Raw genomic sequence first — 25,277 nt, forward strand, 5'->3', positions numbered from 1 at the left:
CCTTATCTGATTGCGTAGCCACCGAGCAACTTAAAGGATAACCCTAGAAACCTTATCATGGACAAATTCTAAGGCCTTAGCCCCTTGAATTCGTCCACCCTATCATATAGGGCATCCTTTTCCCTATTTTGCAACTATTACATAATTAAAGTTCAGTCCCCCTAGTTCAGTTAACTTCTTTTGATCACAAAATCAATTCTTAATGAATTCTCGACCAATGTTAACTAAATTAACATGATTTATCTTTTAATATATTATTCATATAATATATTAATAAACCATAATATCCTCTTTCTATATTATTACTCCAGTCAAATTGCTTTGGTGAAGGTAACCCAAAAGGACTATGCACAACCGGGTCAAGTACTTACCAAATATGGTTACGGGCCAAGACACTAATCCAATAGGCTTAGTGTATACATTAGGGTCATTTATAAATAAGATTTGTAGATTTAGAGTGAGTGATCCTGCCTCATTTACTGTTCCTTGTTTGGTTGTAGATTTAAGGCAAGGTCACTCAGTCAACTGTCTTAATTATGTATGACTTGTGTACACCAAGCGATGATAGAGAGACCTAGTAGGGATCTTTTGAAGAAAGTTCATTATTTCAAATTATCAGAACCCTCGTTTAGTTTGTACTCATCAATTTCGGTACAGTAGGGTTCGTAGTAATATTACCAAGGATAAAACCGAAGACACTGAAAACTTATGTACATAGGATAGTTCATCATCCTAGTAATCATTTATTCCAGAATGACTTAATATCTATTTAATCGAGAAGTTCCGACATCCTCATCTGACATGGTTTGGCTTCATCCTTACCATGCAAAATTTTTATTTTGTGTAAAAGAACTTTTCCTTAATCATCTATTAGAAGAAATTCTTCCAATCCATAACTCAAACTCTCATATCATCTCTCACTTCAAAACTTCAGAAGTACCCATGCAAAGGGTACCACGCCTTTCTAGCCTACCCAGTAGTCAATAACCTTGAAGAAAAAAACACCAAAGAAGACTCAGAAGTCAATAACCACCCAAAGTATACCGAATAGATCTTCGAGGAAGACCACATGTACTGCAGGTCAAGTTTAAGAAGTTAACTAGAACACGTGTCCGCGAGATTAGTTAGACTGCACGGTGTTCCAATATCTATTATCTCTATTAGAGATAGCAAAATCATCTCCTAGATTAGGTAGTCACTTCTGAAATCTTTGGGAACTAGGCTAGTCATGATGCATAGCCTACCAACCTTAAACCAACAGACAGAATGAGAGAACGATTCAAGAAATTGAATTCATGCTGATAGCATCTGTGATCGACTTTGATAAAGCATGGGATACCCATTTACCAACTAGTTGAGTCCTTTACCATGCTAACATTTAGAATTGCTCCATTCGAAACCTTCTATGGTCGCAAGTGCAAATCCTCTATACACTGGACTAAAGTAGGTGACACACAACTAGCTAGAGACCCAATTTCCAGACAACACCTTTCGCTGGTTCGGAAATCATACGAAAAACTACCAAGAAGAGAGTACAAATCTTGGAGCGACGTGAAGCTCCCAAGGTCGGACAGAAAACCTACATCTTCGATAAGAGAACACCCTTGGATATCCAGGTTGGTGACCTTGTCTTGTGAAGGTCCCACCCTGGAAGGGAATGATACGCTTCAGAAGGCGTGGAACACTAAATCCAAGGTACATAATACCATTTGAGTTTCTTACTAGATTTTTGGTCCAGTAGCTTATAGACCCCGATTAACTCGAGAATTCAATAACATATAGTTTACCTTTCATGTCTTTAACTTGAAAAGTGTTTATCTGATGAGACTTTTATTATCCCGCTCGATTAGATCAAAGTAAGCGAGAACCTCAACTTCATGGAAGAATCCGTAGAAATCCTAGACAGCGAAGTCGTTAGGACTAATTAGATCCCTATCCTGATAGTGAGAGTCCACTTAAAGTGCATAATGAGGATCCAAGTTCACTTGGGGTCGTAGTCCACTTAAAGTGCATAGCGAGGATCCAAATTCACTTGGGGCCGTTAGGATCATTAAACCATAAATATATACCTTTTTCCCTTCGTCCATGTGTATACCTTATTAGTGGAAATAATGTCTTAAACATATCTATATAGGGAAAAATGTGGGGCCCGAAGTGTTCACGGTCATGAACATGGCCCGAGGTGATAAGCCTTCTAGAAACTGCCTCATAGTTTACGGCTCCAAAGCGAGATCACGACTGTGGGAAGTTCACGGTCCGAGGTGTTCATGGTCGAAGCCTTTTTCACGGTCCGAAGTTTTGGCCTCGCATGGGTTCTCGGTTCAGCTTGTTTTATTTCTTTAAGAATATAAAACCTTGAATACAAGGTGTAAACATTTATAAAATATTAATCTAACCCATTTAAGATAGAATAAGATCTAAGTTGACTTTAGTTGACCCAAGTTTGACTTTGATTGACTAGGGTTGACGTTACAAGAAGAAAAATAACGAAGTGTCACAAAAGGTGTTTCGAATCTTTTAGAATTGAGCGTGAATGTCTTTAGAATCTTCATTTCGTATAGTTTTAGAAACTTACAGTATTGATTTATTGTTGTGAAAAAGTGTTATTACTTTACATTATGGTTGAGAATCTTTAGAATATATCCTGTTTAATAAATGTAATACTTGGCCCCACAAATATGGGGTCTACCAATATATTGGATCGATCCTTTTCATTGCATTTTATTGGATTCTTGTTTTGTATTAATGGAATATACTATTGTATTGAATTATGGTTTTTGTCCTGATGTCATGTTTGTCTTCTGTTATCCATAGATAAAATTGTTGTTAATTTGTTCAATGTTGTTAGGCTTATTAAAATGGAAGATGTACGAACACGAAAAAGAGGTGAACATGATATTGCTGCAATTAAGTCAAAGATTTCTCCAGAAAAGTATCAATTGAAGTTTGATAAAAAAAAATATCCCAAACTATAGCATGCTAACACAATTTAATTCTTGGTATGGCATGAAGGTTCGACGCAGTTTTCCAATAGATATAGAGTCGCATAAACTTGAATGAACGTATTTTAAAAATATATGGTTGGAAACCAAGGTATTTATATTTTAATTTATTACAAATATAAATAACTTGTTAATTAATTATTATGTTTAACCTCTTTTGTTTTGAAATTGTAGAAACAATGGAACATTGAGTCTGATGATCAGAAAAAATGTATGAAAAGAAAAGCTATGAAACTTGCATCAATCTTTTAATCATTCCTTGTTTCAAATTTTGTGAACCATGGTTTGGATGTTTATCTTAAATATAATTTTATAAAACTTGATATATGGGAAAGATTCGTTGCACAAAAAACTACATCCGAGTTTTTGGTATGTTTTAATTGCTTATTATTATTGTTGTTATTATTATTATTATTATTATTATTATTATTATTATTATTGTTGTTGTTGTTGTTGTTGTTGTTGTTATTACAGATAATTAATAATATTTTGTTGATATGTGTGAAGGCAAGAAGTGCAAAAGCTAAAGAAAGCAATGCCAAAAGGTTATTCATTATGCGTTTTGGATGAAGTGGATGGAAGGGTCTTGAAAAAAAAAGACATTATATGGCCTCAACTTGTATCCAAATACGAGTTTCTAGGTCGTATACAAATTGAACGGTGTATGCTGTATTTAATGGCTTTCGCATTTATAAACAATGAAACCAATACGTACGAGCTTCCCCAAGGGACAATTCAAGATTTTCATTTTTTGGTAAACAATTATTTTTTCACTTTATGAAGATTTTGATTTTTTAGTAAATATGTCTTACCAAGTATTTTTTTCATAGGAACAAGAAGAGAAAAGAATGATAGCCGATGTGAGTTATTTTCAAAATAAGGAAAGCCTATTAGTTAGACTTTTTGGACGCGAGCACGGGGGGCGATCACGGACAATATCCAATATCATAGTCGAAGCACGAGACAATAGGTTGACATGATCCCAACATTCCATGAATCTAGTGGTACACTTTGTGGACGGTTGACAAAATACCCACCTATTCAGGTAATATATTTATAGTTTCCACATAAAAAAGATATATATGTGTATATTATAAGTTATGTTTTTATATTATATTTACAAAAATGCTTTATGATTCGAAGGTTAGGAAAAAATGTGATTTGCAGTGAATGTGGTTGATACCGAGTTGAAAGTAGCTAATGGTATTGCATGGCCAACATCTGAAACGACCATACATTCATAACCAAGAAGTAAAGGTTGTGTGAAAGTACAGGTTGATGAAATTGTCGAAATATATGAGAACTTATTTGTGCATGCTGTCACACGAACGGAAGAAGTTGAATATGTTAAACATCTTATGCATACCCTCGTTTAGTGGCCAAGATATGCAATAAGGGTATATTTATATTTAAATATAACTATATATTTTAGTATATGTTAATTTAAATATTACAAAATATTGTAGCTTGTGAGCACGACACCTAGAAAATCAAATAGTGGCACGGGAATGGGTTCGAATCGCAGCTCACTATATATACATGTTGATAAAATCACGGCGACTTCAGTTTATCGTCCACAAGTAGTCGACCGATTCACTCTTATTTTTTGTTAATTTAGTTTTATTTGGTAATATTATAACAATTTGTTTGTTATTTTAGTTTGAGGAAAACCACATCGCTTATCAACATGAAATTATTGAACATTTTGAAGGTGGTTTAGTTGATATGGTTAGTCTTAAAAACTTGTTTTATGCTTATTTTTAGATTTATTATGTTTGTTTTTAGATGTTTTATGTTTGTATATAATCATATCTAAGTACTAATGTTTTGTGTTTGTCTTTAGATGTTATCTATGAATCCACCATAAGTTGATTTAAATGCACTCACTACTAGAAAAAAGGCCTTTTACGACACGCAAAATACGACGCTCATTGATCTATGTTACGCAAAGGAGAGTGACATTAGAAAAATGTCATCTCTTCAAAAAATTTAAGGATAGAAGACACGCATTATTGCGCGCCCTTAAATTAGTGTCTAAAAAAAACACGGAGGGCACCTATAATAAAATGCGCGTCGTCTAAGGATGTCGCTTTATAATTTTTAATGGAATGCGCGTTCCATCCTTTAACAGTAGGGGGAAATGAAATTCTGAAAAAATTAAAAATCCCGCCTTCCTATTTTTTCTCCTTTCCCTCTTGCCCAAATTATGGACGCCCCTTCCTTCCCCCTCCCGACATTGACTGCTGCCTACTTCTTCCCTCACTTCTACCTACTGGAATCACGATATCTCCCACTCGATGTTGAAATTGTTAGAAAAAGCCCTAATTATACTCTCAAGTCTAAATACAGAAAAATAGAAGATGGTGAAGAAGTAGCAGTAGAGGAAGTGGAGGATGAACAGTCGAAAATGGAAGGAATGGCATCAATAGCGTTGTTACTAGATGGGTCAATCTCGGGTCATTTTGTTCAGCTTCCCGAGTCCGTTTATTACCAGATGGGTCAATCTCGTCTTTTCGTCTCGACTTCATATCTCTCTGTAAAGTAACCAACGACCCCAACACCACCATCTGCAAACCCTAAGCCGTCGTCTAAGGATATCCGCTCTTCCTCCTTCCCATTTGACTAATTCTTCGTCAGCTCTTGTTGAATTTCTCACACAATCGTTGCTTTTGTTTGATTTCGTTTGATTTTGTCAAATTGCAGGGTTTTTCTGAATCCGTCAACTCCATCTTTAATCGGCTGATTTTCATCTTGTTTTAACGATTCGTTTACAAAAAGTTTTGTTCTTTTTTTTTGTTAATCTATCTTTAACAGAAAAATGAATCAAAATCAAACTCATTGACTTTTAAATTTGTCTATAAATTGTAGCTTTCGTGACCGGTTTTATTGGTGAGATCGAAGGATTTGTAACTTAGGGTTTTAGTGAAGATGTTGGGCGCTGGATTGCAGCATGGACGTAGTAGTGGTGGAGAGGATAGGTTTTACATGCCGGCGAAAGCGAGAAGGATTCGTCAGCATCAAGAGAACCTCCATAGAGCTCAAAGTAACGTTACTCTGACACAATCTACGACATCTTCTGTTAGGGAGGAGCCGGAGAATCAACTCATGCAGCCATCAAATCCGGAGCCGTTGGAATCCTCAGTGGTGGCGGTGCCGACAACATCATCGTTGTGTAATCTTGAACGGTTTTTGGAAACTGTTATGCCTTCTGTTCCTGTTCAACATCTCTCCAAGGTCTGTACCGATATTAATCTTTTATATTGAAATGAGTTGAATTAATTCAAATTAGTCATCTCAGTTTATACTTGTATTGCTAATTCGTTATATCATGGAGTAAAGTAACTTATAGGAAGATTTGGTTTATTCAATTTGAGTATGCGATAGTCAATTAATCAGATTTTTGATTTATAATTTAGTAGTATAATTTACTTTACATTTTAGCTGTGGTTTTCTCTTTCTCCATTGGCACTACTCCGAAATTCATGTTTGAAAGCAAATGAAGTCAGCTTGAATTATTATTCAGTGAGCCCTGAGGGTGGCCTTTCAGTTTTTATGAGTGAACAGAGTTTGCCTTTGATGTTATATTTCTATTGTTTAATCAAGGATTCCATATTTTGACAATCAAAATATATGTGTTTCTGCTAAAGCACACCATCTTCCAAAAAGAATTAGAGTACAATAAAATGGTTAATGTTCAGTAATCATCTATAAACAGGGGTATTGTAGTTGTGTATTTGATCCAAATAATGATTTTACTTGAACTTTATGGCAGCAGAGAACTATGAGAGGATGGAGGACAAGTGATGTGGAATATCAACCATACTTTGTTCTTGGTGATTTGTGGGAATCTTTCAAGGAGTGGAGTGCTTATGGTGCTGGAGTTCCTTTAATATTGAATGAAGCTAATTGTGTGATCCAATATTATGTGCCTTATTTATCTGGAATTCAAATATATGTATACCCTTTGAAGTCTTCAATAAATTCCAGGTACTGGAACAGTAAATATCTTCCTTTCTTCCTCTTTCTTGTTTAAGGTTATGTCAGGCTCCTTTTCAACTAGTAGCATCTATTACGCTTCTTTATGAAATTTAAGTAATCTAGTTATTATGTTGCTTTACAGGCAACTAACTGAGGATATTGATGATAACTCATTTACGGATTCAAGTAGTGAGGGGAGCAGTGATTATGAACAGGAAAAGGGTTCTTTACATTATCTAAGGGAGAAGAGTAATAATCATCACCCAAAGAATGGCATTCTTCACCGAATAGATCATTTGTCAATGAATGATGAGAACAATTTAGTTCAAGAAGACTTTTCTAGTGATGATAGTGATTCTGCCACCACTCAAAGTTGCTTGATATTTGAGTACATGGAACATAGTCAGCCTTTGGGCAGAGAACCTTTGTGTGATAAGGTTAGCTTTAAAAAAAACAAATAAAGTGGGTTTTATTCTTTATTTATAAATCTTTGGATAATTAGTTTAGTTCTGTCTTCTTGTTGCAACAGATACTTGATCTTGCACAACGTTTCCCTGAATTGAAAAGTCTAAGAAGTTGTGACTTGCTGCCATCTAGTTGGCTTTCTGTCGCTTGGTATGATTGCTAATAAGTACTAGAGTTTGGGAAGGAATGGAATGGTTCATTCCATTGCTACAGACCAACCAAATATGATCACAACTCATTCCATTCCTTTGTGATTCCATTCCATTCCATCCAATCAAACAGATTCTTAATATGGTCTTTGCTACTTGCTCTTTCTCACATAATATGCTACTACTAAATGGCCCTTTTTTGATGCTTTTTATCAGGTACCCAATATACAGAATTACCATGGGGCCCACCTTGAAAGATCTTGATGCTTTTTTTCTAACTTTTCATCCCCTTCACACTCCTACTACAGGTCATTCATATATATCATATAAATCTCCCTGGATTTTTCAGGCTGAGAAACAACCTTTTTTTATAGTTATAAAATTTACGAGTTGCATTACTAATTTATTATTATTGTTTGTTATTTTTGTTTCAGGCAATGAATGTGAGCATCCACCTGTTGTAAGGCATTTCAGTGGGACGGGTGTGGTCTCATTACCAGCATTTGGTCTTGCTTCATACAAATTCAAGGCACCACTGTGGGTCCCCAATGAGTTGAAAAGACTAGAATGCCCTGATGGACTATTCACTATTCTATATGTGTTTGTTACTTACATAGAAGTACTAGTGTTGAAAAGACTAGAATGCCCTTATCATGTGATGTGTCAATAAACTGATGGATTACACAGAAGCAGGTATCCTCCACGTAGGAGTAGGTCACCTTCTAGAAGCTGATTCCAGAAGCCCTTTGCAGCGTTCTGATTCCAATGTAAGTTTTTTTTACCTGTGGAATCATTGATTCCGAGTGTTGATATTTTTTTATTGATTACTTTTTATCTTATCTTTTATATATTATTAATTATTATTAACCCTTGGTTGTGGTATAATATGTAGGGTTTGCCTGGACCAATGGGGTTGATGAGTACTAGTCATTTGGAACAAGAAGCTGCAGTACTTGCTTTATCAACTTTGATGACCATAGCTCCTGCACAAGTTTATGCAGAATTTGAAAAGGTAATTTTTTTTATTTATGAACTTTCAAAGCAACTTTTATTGTTTTACATCACTTGAATTTTAGTGCATTAGGTCGTATAATATGTTGAAATGTTGAACGTTTTATGATGAGATTGTTTAATTCAAATAAGGGAAGTAGAATAAAGGATAAATTAATTCATAATGTCTATGAAACCCCTTATACCCTTCTCTTGAACGGTGAAATAAATTATAGAGGCGAGATAGAACAAAGGAGTATGGGGTGGCTGAATTATTCCATTTGGATCCTCATTACACAATAAGTTTATGTTTGAAACATATAAAAGTGTGTCTAGCTTTGTATGATCCAGTTGCAGCAAAAGATAAATTATTCAATTTTTTCAGCATCTGTTGTGTCCACATGATACTAAGGAATACAATTCTGTAATTGACTTGGGCATAAACTGTTGGATTAGTGTCTAAGTCCATAACTATTTTGGTATGTACTTGACCCGATGGTGCATGGTCCTTTTGGGTTGCCTTCACCAAAGCAACTTGATTGGAGAAATAAATAAAGAGAGAGAGGATAATATGATTTATTAATATGTTATAAGCATAATATATTAAAGGAGAAATCATATTTGTTTAATTAATATTGGTCAATAATTAATTAAGAATTAGTTTTGTGATCAAATGTAATTAATTAAACTAGAGGGGCTGATTTGTAATTATGTGATAGTTACAAAATAAGGTAAGGATTATCTTATTTATATGGTGGACGAATTTAAGGTTGGAAAGCCTTACAATTCGAGTATGATAAGGATTCAAGGATTATCTTATTGGTTGCTTAATGGATAATCAACTAGATAAGGATAATGACTGAAACCCTATCTCTATACCTATATAAACACCCCTAGGGTCATGAATTCGTGTATCCCTTCCCAAGAGGTCCTAGATACGAATTCTAACCTCTCACCTCTCTCTTTATACCTTCTCCATTTGCTCTTGGTGTTTGTAAGCCATTAGAGGAGTGACACTTGTGACTCTAAGCATTCCAAAGTCAATTCAAGGTGGAATTAGGATTGTTATTGCTACATAACAATCAAGGTATGTTCTTAAACCTTATTATATGTTGATATCGATTTCCATATGCTAATATTAGGGTTTATAGTCTTGGATTCAAAGCATGTACAATAGAGAAACCTAGATCCAAGCATTAGGGTTTGTATGAGCACATAGGATATCTTATGACCAAAACCCATCAGTGGTATCAGAGCCTAGCTTGGTTTCAATTGTATTGATGCATTGTATAACTGGAAAATCGTTTTTTGGGCTTTATCGCTGAGGAACTCGGCGAGTACCACAGTGTACTCGGCGAGTAGACCTCAACTCGACGAGTACAGTGTGGTACTCGGCGAGTTCGAGCGTCAGATAATGCTTATCTCGGGATTTCTTGCTGTTTTTGCATTGGGATAATTACCTTATCATATTAGATCAATAAAAATCCGATTTTATGATATATATGACTATATTCTTGATCTAATTAAAGATAATTATCAATTAACAAGATAATTGTTTCCTTATAAGATAATTGATTAATTATTTTGAGTAAATTGATAAATTGTTTTGCAAGAAATCATTAAATAAATCAAATATGGATAATTATGTGATTAAATGTTAATTTAAAATTATTTGTTATTTGATCCTTGTTGTTATGAAAAGTTTCATATTTTCCCATTTAGGTTTTATATTTTAAATTTGAACCCAAAAGTTTTGGAGTTTCGAAATTTAAATAGTTAAAACCCTAATGTTTTGAAAAAGGTTTCAAAACTTGCCATCAAGTTTTGGAATTTAAAAGTTGATTAAAAGTTTAATTAAGAATGTTAAATTCTAAAACCCTAGTAATGTTTTGAAAAGTTCAAATCACACCCTTATGGTTTTATTAATTAATTAAGGAGTATAATTAAAAGAGATTTAATAAATCCATAAAGGTTTAGGTTAACCTTTTAATTGAATTAAAAGTGTAATTGTTAAAGTTAACCATATAGTATTTTAAAAGTATAAAATACACCCTATATATAACATTAAAAGTCTAACATTATATATATGAGTAAAAGTCAGTCTTACCGTTAGTAGGCCTCATTCACGAAGCTGGTCTATAAGGGGTGTTTAAGGAAATTGCCTATAAAATGGCGATTGAATGGGTATCCACTCTTACCCACCGCACTCTTGACTAGTGGAAGGTCGTTAGCCGAACGGGTAGGATAGGACGAAACCTTCCATTATAAGTATAATGAAATACAAAGTAACTAAATGTTTTTCAAATTCCTAATCTTAGTTACTTAGGCAAAAGTGAATTGATGCAATTCCATGAAATTACACTTTGTGCCCTTGCGAAGACGTTAGTGGAGCATGTGTGGTTTACCGGCACACTAAATGGTTCTAAGCAAAGGTAGCAAAGGGTGACTCAATGTTTGTCATAGTTCGGTGGAGCGTGTGTGGTTTACCGGCACATCGAATAGGTGATTGTAACATGTGAGGGCACCATGTAGTTTGCATGGTTATTCACACCCGCTTTGTGATCCTCGGCATCCCAGTCACAAACTAGAGGGGCATATCGAGATTTAAACATGCCATTGAAATGTTCAATGAATCTCAAAGGATCTAGGAGTTTTCATAGATTTAAAACTTAAATTTCTTTTTCGTTTTTCATGGTGGAAACTAGTGAATCGTCATTCACTTACCTTCAAATGTTCTGCAATTTGGGTTACGGTATCCCTCTCCCGAGTTGTAGGATATTGTGTTGGGTCCTAGCCTTGGAATTTCATTTGGGTGATTTACCAAGGACTCAATCAATCAACTAACTTGAATTCGTTTTTCTCCCGATGTCAAAGTTCGACAACTATGGTCTTCTCAAATCCCGTGGAACAAGCATTCCACATGAAGATGATATTCCACGATTCGATCGAGGAACAAGTAATCATGCTTCACTTCCTCCTCCTCCTCCAATTATTCTCCCTAACCCACAAGATTGTAAAATTGAAAGGTTCAATATCACTCAAGCCCTTTTGGCAAGTAAACATAAAGAGGGCAAGTCGGTGTGTGCACACGTCTTAGGGATGAAGTCACACATTGATAGATTAAGAATGATGGGATCCGTTGTCGGTGAAGCGATGGTTGTTGATTGGGTTCTTCAGTCACTTCCTAACTCGTATAGTGAGTTCGTAAGAGAGTACTATATGATGAACCACGACGTGACACTTATAGATCTCACCTACATGCTTATTGCTGCTGAATCAACAATGGTTTGGCGCAATAGAAAAGCAAAGTTGATTGGTGAATCTGCCTTCAAGACCTCTATGGATATAGACAATGGCAATGAAAGACATGCAATGATCGAAAAGTTTGATCATAAGAGAAAGGCGATGTCTGAAGTAGTTCCATGTGTTGTTCCAAAGGAGTCAATTTTGCTTTTATTGCCAAGATAAGGGGCATTGGAGATGAAGTTGCCCTATTTACCTAAGAGATCTAAGAGATGGGAGAGTCAAAAGTATGACTACGCTTTAGGTAAGAATCCACTATCTAACTCCATTAAGTTTCTATTCATTGATTCTTAATACATGATGTGATAAGATTACATTTGAATGTTTTGTAGGATCGGTGAAAAGAAAGGAAGCTTGATAAGAGAGCAAGATGAATCTAATCACAAGAGATGGATCTTGATCGCATGGACTTGAAGATTGGATTTTGAGCTTAGATAGTTATGATAGAGTTGTTAAATTTTTTTTTCATTTTTTACATAGTTTTCAATGGATTTTGCATTGTAAGGACAAATGTTTTTCCGCTGCTTTTATAAATAAAATAAATTTTGACTCACTTATTTATTTGTTTCCTTGCAATGAAATCGTTATGAAAATTGATGTTTGAATATTTATACAACGAATGGATATAATTCTTAGTTATGTTATTTATGGAAATGTCAAGAATTTACCAAATAGGGAGAGTTTCTCATCGCCCAAGTTTCAATTGGACAGAAACTTGGAATCATGCAACTTGGTTGCATGATGAATGAGAAATTTCGTATTTGGAAATTGGACTAATTCATTGACAAAGTGTCAAGTGAAGGACTAGGAGATCGAGTACACAAAGTTGTGTGTTGATCAAGTTCACCATAAGAGTAACAAAAATATTCGTCATGATTTACTAAAGGCTTAGTAAATATGATTACACTTACTAGATTAAGTGTAATTTTGAATTGATTAAAGGGTTTAGATCAATAGCAAAACGAATAAGAAGAATCAAGTAGGAAGAAAATAAGAGTTTCTCCATTCTAAGAAGAAGGGAGAGTAGCTTTTATGCTTTATGATAGGTCTTAATGATTAAGAACCATATCTCAATTGATCCTCTAAGTGAGTCTTGGTACAATTGTATGTCCAAGAAGAGGAATCAAAGATTGAAGAAATGGTCAAATCAAGAAGTCAATCATGCTTCGTTCCAAAACAAGTCTTAAAGTCAAGATTGTGACATTGAGTGAATAGTATTAAGAAAGTTTATAACATTCATTAATTATGGAAAGTTGTGATGTCTTGAATAAGACAAAGACCAACTTGGACCAATTTATGAAGTGTTTTGATAAAAGCTACACTAACTCTTGAATATTTGGTTGTCAACAAATGTTTATTGACAAGAGAATCTTGTATGTCAAGGAGTCAGTGGGAGTCTTAATAGTCTTGAAAAGTTTCAAGAACAAATCAAATAAACCTTATCGATCATCACTAGCACACGAGTTAAGGTTTACAACCTATCGTGAAGACATTATTTTGTTTCTGTGCCAATCCAATCGAGTTCATTATGCATATGAGTCCTATGAGTTCTCATTTGAATGCATAAAAGGCAAGGACCTTGATCAATGGAAAGTACATTGATAGGAAAAAGGTGAGCTGCTTAACTACTTGGAAGACGTGGTGGGCAGCTGTGCTACCATAAGGCAAGAAATCAAGATTAAGGAAGTTCGATCCATATGAGTTTGAATTTGTCGTAAACTTTGGTTTTTAACAAATTCACATGGATAGGAACGCATACACCGTTTAAATCTAAGTGTCATAAGATTTCCTTCTTCATGAAAATGATTGTGAGGAAATGCTTTCACTAAGAAAGATTTTAAAAGATAGTGATTGTAATATTGCATTCTCGAATTCGATCATGGTTACGTCATCCCTTTCCATAATTTGAATTGTGAGGTTTGGCAATTAGTCTTAATTGTTAAGACACACATATGAACTATCTAAGGCAAAAGTGTATAAGTTCAAGAAGCCTTGATAAAAGATTATTAAAGCACTAAGTATTAGAAACATGAACTTAAGAAATTCAATAAGTATTGTTTTTCTAAAAGTTAAGATGTTTATGAATACATGTCGAAGCTAGTGGGAGCATAAGTGTTATGTTTTATAATAATCATCATGATAGTGGGAGCATAAATGTTATGATTGTATGATTATTAAGGCAAGTATTGCATAGTTGGCAATATTAATTATAGAAAACAAGAGTCATACTTTGCAAAGTTGTAAGAGTTGAAAGGTTGTTTTACTATAATTAAGGGAGAGAATATTATGCTTCATTTCAAATCTAAAGGATTAGGTTGTGAAATGTTGATAAATTTAGTCAAAGGTACATAGTGTGTTCTTAAAGTTTCGATTATGATTACGGCATTCCTCTTCACAATTCGAATTTTGAGAACATAGAAAATAAAACATTGTGCGTCGTGTCCCATATGCTTCGAGTATAGGATCGATTGCAAATGATTTAATGTTTGACCATTCTAAGATTTTCCAAATGTCTAGTGCATTTAGAGGGAAAAGGGACTAGAATCGGTTTTGACTAAAATAATTAAACAACTATCAAAGGACAATCCAAAGTTCGACGAGGATTGGTCGCTTGTGAGAAGTTGGAAGTATAGTATTGGAAATTATGGAAATGTTTCCATATTGGATGGACAATATCGACATCATTACGAATAGATAAGATTCTATTAAGAAATTAGTTGTCATATGGAAAATATGGAAGCGTGTCCATATTGGGAAGTAAATATTGAAAATCTATGTCTAGATTAGAAACCTTTATGCAAAAGGATGTTCAAAGGAATGTACTTTGAGTGATAGACATCGTATCTAAGGAATTGTCTTGTAACAATCTCCGATAGAGGACTTTGTAATATCATTGTCAATAGTCTTTGTGACCTTGGTGCAGTGACATTACGAAAGGATCGTTGCATAAAGTGTTAGAATCTAGCATATTCTATAAGTAGCGAGAATTTGATATTCTTACACTTAAGAAAATGGATTTGGAGTTGTAAAATGAGAAGGATTGGAAACGTGTTCAATTTGTCTATTTCACAAAAGTAAGAACCATAGATAAACATTGTGTGCATGCTAGGAGCATGGGACAAGTGTTGGAATTCAAGTAAGAAGTTGATTACCCGAAACGATAGATAATGAGTAATCGATATGGTGATAAATAAAACGTGTTTTGTTTATACTCAAAGGTTTGAGGCCATATGGGATTAGTATTATTCTTGTGTTTCACTTTGCATGTTTTGACTTCCAGAATAATTGAGTTTATTAAGAATAATCGAATTATTCGAACGGGCCACAGACGTTCATATGTTGGAAGTAGGTATGAATGAAGATTGTCGTGAATTGGTGTGTGGATTGTCTAAAAGAGTATTAGACATAAGCAAATGTTTGCTGCAACGTTCATGAGTGCTTATGAATATGAATTTGAGCATTGGATTAAACCCACTCTCACTTGGATCACTCCATGAATTGTATCACGAGTGATTGGTGAGACGATAACATCTTATATTCTTGAAACCGAGATTTGTGAGTTGTATCTTGCTAATCGGTTGCACATTGATAATATGTAAACGCACTAGTAACTTGGTGTTATAAAACAGATTGTTGTGTGTGATTTGGTTAGTGAGTGCAAGCAAGCATTGTATCAAAGTTTATCCGTTCCTTTTATCCAAGGTAGGATAAAAGCGATATCTTTTGGGCCCCTCGATGGTTTAGTGATGACATACGTAAATGCTCGGCCGGGCTAGGGCTAATTTGATTTGTTCAATTAGTCTGTCGTCATAAATCGGGAATCGAGATATAGTACAAAGAGAATGATTTGAAATCATATCTCATACGATATCTAGAATGGAGGAATATATGATCCCTTATCTAAGGACACGCGTATCTGATAGGATCAGAGTTGACAGCGGCTTTGGAAAGCTACGATTGCAGATCAGGATCTGAAGTTATATGCAAAATAGTTATTAGACTTATCCAACTGGGAGACTGTTGGATTAGTGTCTAAGTCCATAACTATTTTGGTATGTACTTGACCCGATGGTGCATGGTCCTTTTGGGTTGCCTTCACCAAAGCAACTTGATTGGAGAAATGAATAAAGAGAGAGAGGATAATATGATTTATTAATATGTTATAAGCATAATATATTAAAGGAGAAATCATATTTGTTTAATTAATATTGGTCAATAATTAATTAAGAATTAGTTTTGTGATCAAATGTAATTAATTAAACTAGAGGGGCTAATTTGTAATTATGTGATAGTTACAAAATAAGGTAAGGATTATCTTATTTATATGGTGGACGAATTTAATGTTGGAAAGCCTTACAATTCGAGTATGATAAGGATTCAAGGATTATCTTATTGGTTGCTTAATGGATAATCAACTAGATAAGGATAATGACTGAAACCCTATCTCTACACCTATATAAACACCCCTAGGGTCATGAATTCGTGTATCCCTTCCCAAGAGGTCCTAGATACGAATTCTAACCTGTCACCTCTCTCTTTATACCTTCTCCATTTGCTCTTGGTGTTTGTAAGCCATTAGAGGAGTGACACTTGTGACTCTAAGCATTCCAAAGTCAATTCAAGGTGGAATTAGGATTGTTATTGCTACATAACAATCAAGGTATGTTCTTAAACCTTATTATATGTTGATATCGATTTCCATATGCTAATATTAGGGTTTATAGTCTTGGATTCAAAGCATGTACAATAGAGAAACCTAGATCCAAGCATTAGGGTTTGTATGAGCACATAGGATGTCTTATGACCAAAACCCATCATAAACATGTTATTTTGATCAAGAGAAAAAGAAAAATAGCCTAGATAATTAGCAACTTATAAGTAGGTTGGTTGGTGTTATGTGAAAGTGAAAGGGGTAAGTGAAATTTGAGAGTGATTTGTGTTTTTTTTAGTTACATTGCATCGGACTCAATTCCAGCTTGGAAATGGTGGTTTGTTTGGTGCTAGTTATATTCAGGTAAAAGATTTCCCATCTCTTATATTAATGTTTGGTTTTAATGCTTGGCTTATTACATTACTTTTGTCTCCTTTGTTGTATTGATGAGGCTTGAGCATGTTGGGCTGTTAATGTTCCTATTTGTTTTCATTTATGCAGGTAACAATCTTGTTGAAAGGACTTATGAATCAGATATTAATGGTACCAAGTTTAACACTCGAATCCATACGATTAAATGTTAATCGTAACAAGTTTAACACATGTGTCTTTGTTATACATACAAATTAAATGCAATGGATTGTATTTTTTGTATATGGTATTTTATTTTATATTATGGACAATGGATTGTATTTTTTGTATATGGTATTTTATTTCTATTATGAGAGATTAAATGCAAATTTAATTTATAAATTAATAAATATATAAATATATTTTTTTTTAAAAAAAAAAATTAAAATTACGATACGCAAAAATGTGTGTCGTCTTCATTTATGACATGGCCTTTCTTGACTGGTACTTCCTTGATACGCATTGCGTGTCATAAACACGCGCGTCGTAAGGTTATGACATGCAAATGCGTGTCGTCTTCCTTTATGACAGGGCCTTTCTTGATACGCATTGCGTGTCATAACCGCGCGTCGTAAATGCGCGTCGTAAATGCGCGTCATCTCTCTTTATGATAGGGCCTTCCTTAACGCGCATTTGCGCGTCGTCTGAGCGTTTTACGACGCGTAATGAGTGTCGTAAAAGGCCTTTTTTCTAGTAGTGACCCGGACCCGGTACGGATCCAAATCCGAACCCGAATCCGATTTCAAATCTGAATCCGATTTCGAATCCGAAACCGAACCCAAATCTGAATTCCATACACATGATGAACCTAAGTTGTGTACATCCTTGAGCAAATTAGGACAACAAAGACCTCAAATTCTATCTGTTGGTTTTCAAATAGAAAAGTTTTTTGGGAATGCAAATGTCATTAATATTTTTTCACCCAAAGGGATGTATCGTCGTAGGGTTCAAGTTAGCATCCAATATATCGAGGTCTTACAACTACTCTTAAGAGATTGGCTTGATTATAGCGTTATTCATTGGTTTGCGATGTAAGTTATTATTATTTTTTTAATAAGGTATAATATCTTTCTAAATATAATTAATTTTTACTAACATTGTGTAATATATATATATATATATATATATATATATATATATATATATATATATAGCCTTCTTTTTAGGTCGCCCAATACCGAATGTGCTTTTCTTGATCCACTTTGCATTACACACTTCGATACTAGAAAAAAACGGTCGCCCGTTACTAAACATATCGAAGAACTATTTTCGTATCATAAAGACAAACAATATTTTCTTGCTCCATTTTTACATGGGTAATTTTTTTCTTTCCATAATATGTTCACATACATATACACACTGCACTTATATAAATACACACTACACATATATGCTTACTTGTTAAATCATTCTTGTTTTTACAATAGGCATTGAGTGCTTTTTATCCTATGTTCTGAAAGAAAATGCGGTTATATACTATATTCTTTAATTTATGAAAAGAACCAAGAAAAGAAAAAGGACGGTTACTTATTTACTTTTTTCATTGATAATTTTTTCCCGGTACGAGTTAATAAGTGAGAAACGGTAAAAGTATGTTTTCTATTAGTTTTTATCAATATATTTCAAGTGTTTTGAAATAGTTATTGTGAATTAAATGCAGTGCTACAAACAAAAAGGTGGATGAGAATGTTGATTTATAGTAATAAAACACATGAAGGAGTTTGTTGAGATCATTCAACATGATTTTAAAAATAAAGTAAGTATTTTGTATAGATTTAAAATATCAATATTTTGTGTGTGTGTGTGTGTGTGTATATATATATATATATATATATATATATATATATATATATATATATATATTGTTTGTTGCAGATTTTGAAAAATAATAGTTTTGTTTCACCCGTTAAACTTGTAGATATGGTCTCAGAAATACTACATCGTTTAATTAACATGGTGAATGATAGTCGGAAAAGAATTCTGTGAGAATTATAATGTTTTGTGCTTTATTATAACTAAAATGTAAATTAGAAATTGTTGGTTTTTTGTATAATGAAGTTTTGTTTAATACTATGTTTTTGTTTATTGATGATTTATTAAATGATATATTATTTTTTATAGTGCAGTTTAGTTTAGGTGTTGTATTTTATTAGTATGATTTTATATTTTTTTGTGCTATTATTTTATAGGGCGGTTTTGTATGTTTTAGTGCTATTATTTAATAGGGTTTTTTATTTTTATTTTTTTGGTGCTATTGTTTAGTAGGGTATTTTTTATTTTTTTGGTGCTATTATTTAATAGGGCGGTTTTATATGTTTTGATACTATTATTTAATAGTGCGGTTTTATGTTTTTTTGATGCTATTATTTAATAGAGTGGTTCCTGATTTTTTGGTGCGATTTGTGATTTTTATGTTGATATTTTATAAGGCGGTTTACCCCGTTTTCTAATGCAGTTTACAAACCGCATCAACAAATTATATTAACCACATTATCAAATCTCTTATATACTAGTGTGTGTGTGTGTGTGTGTGTATATATATTTATATATATGCTTACGTTATTCTATTCAAAGTAATTATTGTGTTACTGTATGTATAAATGTGAGCTAATCAAATTTACTTATTTTAAGAAAATGATTAATATATATATATATATATATATATATATATATATATATATATATATATATATATATATATTATTGAATTAAATATAATTGAAAAATATCATGTTAATTAATTACAATGATAATTTCGTCAATTAATATAGATTTAATAAAGGAAAATTGCATTTTTTAAGGGAACATAGATTCTATTAATTTTAAAAATCCGATTTTACGAATTGTATTTCTTTTAATTTGGACATTCTTACAGAATATGTTTATGAGTATATTCAAAAGTAAAAATATGCTTGAACCATAAATAATAAAAATATTCTTGAACCTATTTCTTGATCATGACTTTAAAAACTTCTTGTAGAATAAGAAATTGTTGAACAATCAACTGAAGAATGAAAACAAAAAATACATTATTTCTTACAGAATACGGGTAACAATTATTAAGAATTACATTTATTGTTAAAGAATAAAACTAAAAAAACTTTCAAAACGGGGAAAAAAAACATCAAAATTTAACGACTCTAATACATTCTAAAAGAAAAATGTTGCTTGGAATCACTTGCAATATTGTGGTACGTTTTTCAAGCATCAATTTCTGTGATTCCAACAGAATTGGAATTCGTGATTCCATTCAAATATAATTGGAATCTCACAAATATCATCCACTGAATCATTTACATATACAAATTGATTTTTATAATATAAGAAGAAGTAAATTTGATATGAAAATAGTGACAAACTACATTCACTTTGTAATTTACATATAAGAAGAAGGTCATTGACACATGTGGCAGCTAGCGAAAGAATATAATAAGAAGAATGAGGGCAGCGTACTTCTACCAATGGTAACGGCTACTCCACAGATCCCTTCTTAGGCAAGAAGGTCGCGGCGTCCTGTAACATCCAAAAATTTTACGCAAATTTAAACCTTTTCAATCATAAATAAAACCAAATAGTATTTGTTTACAAAAATGTTTTCAAATCATTATTCATCAGAGTGTCCCAATAACTAGATCTAAAGGATGAGGAGCAGTACGGTCATGCCTTCGCCTTGGCATGATCTCCTGAAGAACCTAAAACAATAAACTGAAAACTGTAAGGCCGAGAGCTTAGTGAGCTACCCCCAGAATACCAATACCATGCTGATAATACCATATCAGTGACAGACAATCAATAACATGCATATTGGGCCATCGGCCTGGCTGGACCGCCCTGCTAGGCCTTTCAGTCTATCTGGTCTTATCCTGAGCCTTCGGCATGACTGGACTGCCATATAGGCCTATAGTCTCCCCGGACCGCTCATAGGGTATGTTGGCCTTCAGCACAAAGCAGGACCGCCTCAACCCAACCGTCAAGAAAATAACAACATGCACATAACTATCATATACTGACATATATACAATCATCAAACATATGTATAACTCACTAATCATCAATCATAGAAATCTCTCGTAACTAGAGTACCGACCCATCAGGTCACTAACATACCAAACCCTATGGATCATAAGAGCATATTATACTGTCTATCCTGATTCCGATCTAACATATCATAACCACATGTAGCACACCATAATAATAGCAACTTAAGGGTCGTCCTTGGTGTCGTAGACCATATGGATATAATGAGGATAACTCACCTTGCAAATGTCGTCTTGGTAGATGAACTCCAACTCCCGGATCACTGTCAAAAGCTCCACCACCTATTACCATAATATAATTATACCCATAAGCTCCCCAACTTTTCAAGGTATCCAAAGGACCAACTAATCAGACCGTGGTCCAAGTCAAAGTCCTCAATCAAGGTCAACAGTCCATGTTAACCCTACTCGTCGAGTCCCCTTAGCTACTTGCCGAGTTCCTTGAAGTACTTGTACACTCGCCGAGTCATGGAGTAACTCGTCGAGTTCCTTTGGTTTACGATCGAACTCTAAGGCTACTCGTCGAGTTTTCCTTCTTGCAACTCGACGGTTACATATGCATATGAAATTAAGGGAAAACTTAACCGACTCGCTGAGTTGTTCATACACTCGTCAAATCCTAAGGAAATCTTCATCGGACTCGCTGAATTGTTCATCCAACTCATCAAGTCCAGGCTTATCTTCATATGGCTCCCCGAGTCGCCCTTGCGACTCGCCGAGTTCCTTCAATCCATAAGCCATACAGAGTCATTTTAAGCCATGCAGTGGCTCCAAATTATAGATCCAAGCTTCTAAGGTATGCATTTCACGTAAAATTGCAAACTTTACATGCATGCATGGCTATAAAGGCCCTAAATGTCAAATCCAAGCTTACAATGGGGTTTCATACTCAAAGAAGGTTTATACATGGCCAATTTCATAGCTTTCTGACTTTAGAACCCAAGAAAGGTCCAGATCTGAAGTTGCAACTTTAGATCTAGCTCATAACTCACATTATTATCTCAATATGCCATAAAGCCCTAATTCTCAACCAAATGGGGTCTAGGAGGAAAATGTAGTAAAGATGGCGACTTGATACCTTCAAGTGATGCCTACTGAGGTAGATTTATGATTCTCACACCTTCCTTGCTCCTAATCTCTTGTCCTACAAGCTCTGCATTTTCTAAAAACCCCTCTCTAAAGCTCAAGACACACAAGGATAAACACGACACGAATTAGGGTTTCTCAATGGACTGCAAAGAGGTTAAAGGGGCTTGTGTTTCTTTAAATAGGGTGCAAAATCCCCGGGATTTAGGGTTTTATCTGCCAGCTCCTACTCGTCGATTCCCTTTATGGACTCGGCGAGTAGGCCACTAAATACGCAATCCCACATCGTTGCTACTCGACAAGTAGGGCAACAAACTCGTCGGGTAGGTCTCAAAACCAAGTAACTTTCATTTGAACCCATACCTGAGAATCGGGGCATTACATGCCCGTCGATGGACGTGTCTCAAAGCGGTAGCAACTGCAGCTACAGGCAGCTATGGTGCATTCCTCCTTACACACGACTGAAATGGTGCAACCACTCGTCGGTCTCTGTCTTCAGCCTTCACGAAAACATAGCAACAACAACCCTCGACATGGTAGTGGATACGGTAGTCGGAGGAGCAAGAACGTAGGGTGGCGGCCGGTGGTGGGAGGCATAAGGATAGAGGTGACGGCTGGAGATGGTTTGATTAGGGTTACAATTTACATTGGAGGTGGTTTTAAAAAGCCGACGATAGATTAAGAAAACTTAGGTAGCTGAAGTCAATGGTTACCATAATTATTGGATATTACTTGTGGAAACTAATTATCAAATTACCTATTTACCCTTATTTATTTATTTTATTTTAAATTTTGATTGGCCCATATTTATGCATACAATAACACAATAATTATTTTGAATATCTGAACCTAGCTCTCTCTCTCTCTCTATGTATATATATATATATATATATATATATATATATATATATATATATATATATATATAGAGAGAGAGAGAGAGAGAAAGAGAGGTAGGTAGGTTCAAATGTTTCTGACATATATTGTGTGCTAAAAAGCACCAATATAAATTTAGTATTAATTATATATATATATATATATATATATATATATATATATATATATATATATATTCAATGCTATCCATACATATAACTTATTTTTATGGAAACTAATTAAATTTTTCAATAATGTCAACAATAATATTCTTTCAGAATTAATTCATATCCAGAAGAATGAGAGTATATTCCAGCACAATGAGAGTGTATTCTAGTATAATACACTCTCGTTCTTCATATTCAATGCAACTCTATTGTATTTTAAGTGAGTGAGTCCTGAAACAAAATACAAACTCATATATAAAACCTAGATGCGAATTCATTCTGAAATAATGTTATTGCTGACATTAATGACAGATTTAATAAGTTTCCATAAAAAGATAATTATAATTATGAATATCATTTAATATACATATAATTATGGAAATCATTTAATATCTATATTTATTTAATTAAATAATTATTTAATTTACTAAATTTCTATTGGTGCATTCTAGCACATAATAAATGTAAGAAACAAAATAACCCAGCCCTATATATATATATATATATATATATATATATATATATATATATATATATATATATATATATATATATATACTAGTTTCTAACCCATGGAAACCACGGTTATAAAATTTATTAAATTTTTATAGTAAAAACTTAAAATTATTAATCAATTATTTTAAATAAATTACTTTAAATATATTAGTATTAAGATATTTTTTTAGTTATATAGAATTATAATAATTGATTTAAATAAATATGTGAAATATATCATTTTATAATTTGTATTAATTTTTATTCTATTGTTATTAATTTAACTTAATTAGGGTGACAAGTTCAAATTTTGAAATTTGAAATGGGGAATCATTATGTTGACAAGTGGCATGCATTAATTATAATGAATAATAAGATGATACATGACAAAAAATGAATAAAATATACATTAATTAGGAAGCTAATAAGGTGACACATGTTTAATGGAGAATAAAACTATTCTTTTATTAAAATAGGGATATATATATATATATATATATATATATATATATATATATATATATGTATATCCAATAAGAATTTTTTTGGTAAAAAGGTAAGAAGTTTTATTTTGGCATATTTTTTTACCAAACAAAACAAACGTATCATTAGATGAATCAAAAATAACATTATTCAAGAAAAATAAGTTCCCGAAAAAATATCTCAATGATTCATTTTTACGATGAAATTTTTTAGATATTCACTAAAATTATCATAAAAGTGAATTTTTTTTCTTAATTTACTTAAAAATGAATAATAGATGTGTTTTTTTTTATTTTTTTTTCCTGATGAATCATCTTATTTTTTAATCATCTAATGATTCATTTTGTTTGTTTGCTAAAAAACTATGTATATAAAAAATTTCTTACCTTCTCACAAAAAATTTCCTTTTTATTTGATCTTGGTTCGATATTGGATCCGGATCCATTAGAAACCACAAGAATTATTCTCCACCAATCATTTCGTCAATGACACAAACATCAATCCATTTATTTGATCATGTCACGTTCGCACGTGACGCACGTCCATGGAGCGTAATACAAACTCGATGAAGTAATCATGTGCAACGAACGTACATGGAACGTACATCAATATATACTCGGTTTTTCAGTTTTATTTTTATTTTTATTATTTTTTTATTTTTTGTTTTAAGACAACATGTTTAAGCTTAGGTCATATTTTTCGAATCACAACATTTGTAGTTTTAAGATTCTGAATCATATAATTTTATTTTAAATCATATCATTTTTTTAAGAATATGATTTTGAATCATATCATTATGAATCATATAAGAGAATTAACGAAATAATGTTTTGTCACCTGGATCAAATAATTTGGATTATACCATTCTGGATATTAAGATTTTCGATCATATAATAACTTATCATTTGAATCTTATCACTTTTGGATCATTTAATTGTGAATCGTATATACGGTTTTTGAATCACACTAATTTGAACCATGTATAGTTTTTTCACATAGGTTTTGATTCATATATACGTTTTGGTTCACAACCAGAGGCAGACGTAGGAATTAACAGTAGTTGTTGCCAGTTTTGTTTCCTATAAAAAATAATATAAAACCGAAAAATAATTCAGTACGTCTAATGTAAAAAATGATCCATTACCTCTATCACCTATTTCGTTTTTGGAAACTTACGTACCCTT

The 25,277-nt window shown here is 33.2% G+C and overlaps 1 protein-coding gene across 1 annotated transcript; it reads left to right on the forward strand.

Annotated features, from left to right (window-relative positions):
- The first annotated feature begins 5,930 nt into the window (after positions 1–5,930).
- On the forward strand, positions 5,931–8,264 carry LOC145007006 (uncharacterized). Its single transcript, XM_078966012.1, has 6 exons — positions 5,931–6,236; positions 6,778–6,989; positions 7,123–7,417; positions 7,510–7,595; positions 7,811–7,902; positions 8,029–8,264. The coding sequence occupies exons 1-6, from the start codon at positions 5,931–5,933 to the stop codon at positions 8,262–8,264; spliced, it is 1,227 nt and encodes a 408-aa protein (XP_078822138.1).
- Positions 8,265–25,277: the final 17,013 nt, after the last annotated feature.

The sequence above is a fragment of the Lactuca saligna genome, chromosome 7, assembly GCF_052625555.1.
Source record: "Lactuca saligna cultivar CGN05327 chromosome 7, ASM5262555v1, whole genome shotgun sequence".
Classification (NCBI taxonomy): Eukaryota; Viridiplantae; Streptophyta; class Magnoliopsida; order Asterales; family Asteraceae; genus Lactuca; species Lactuca saligna.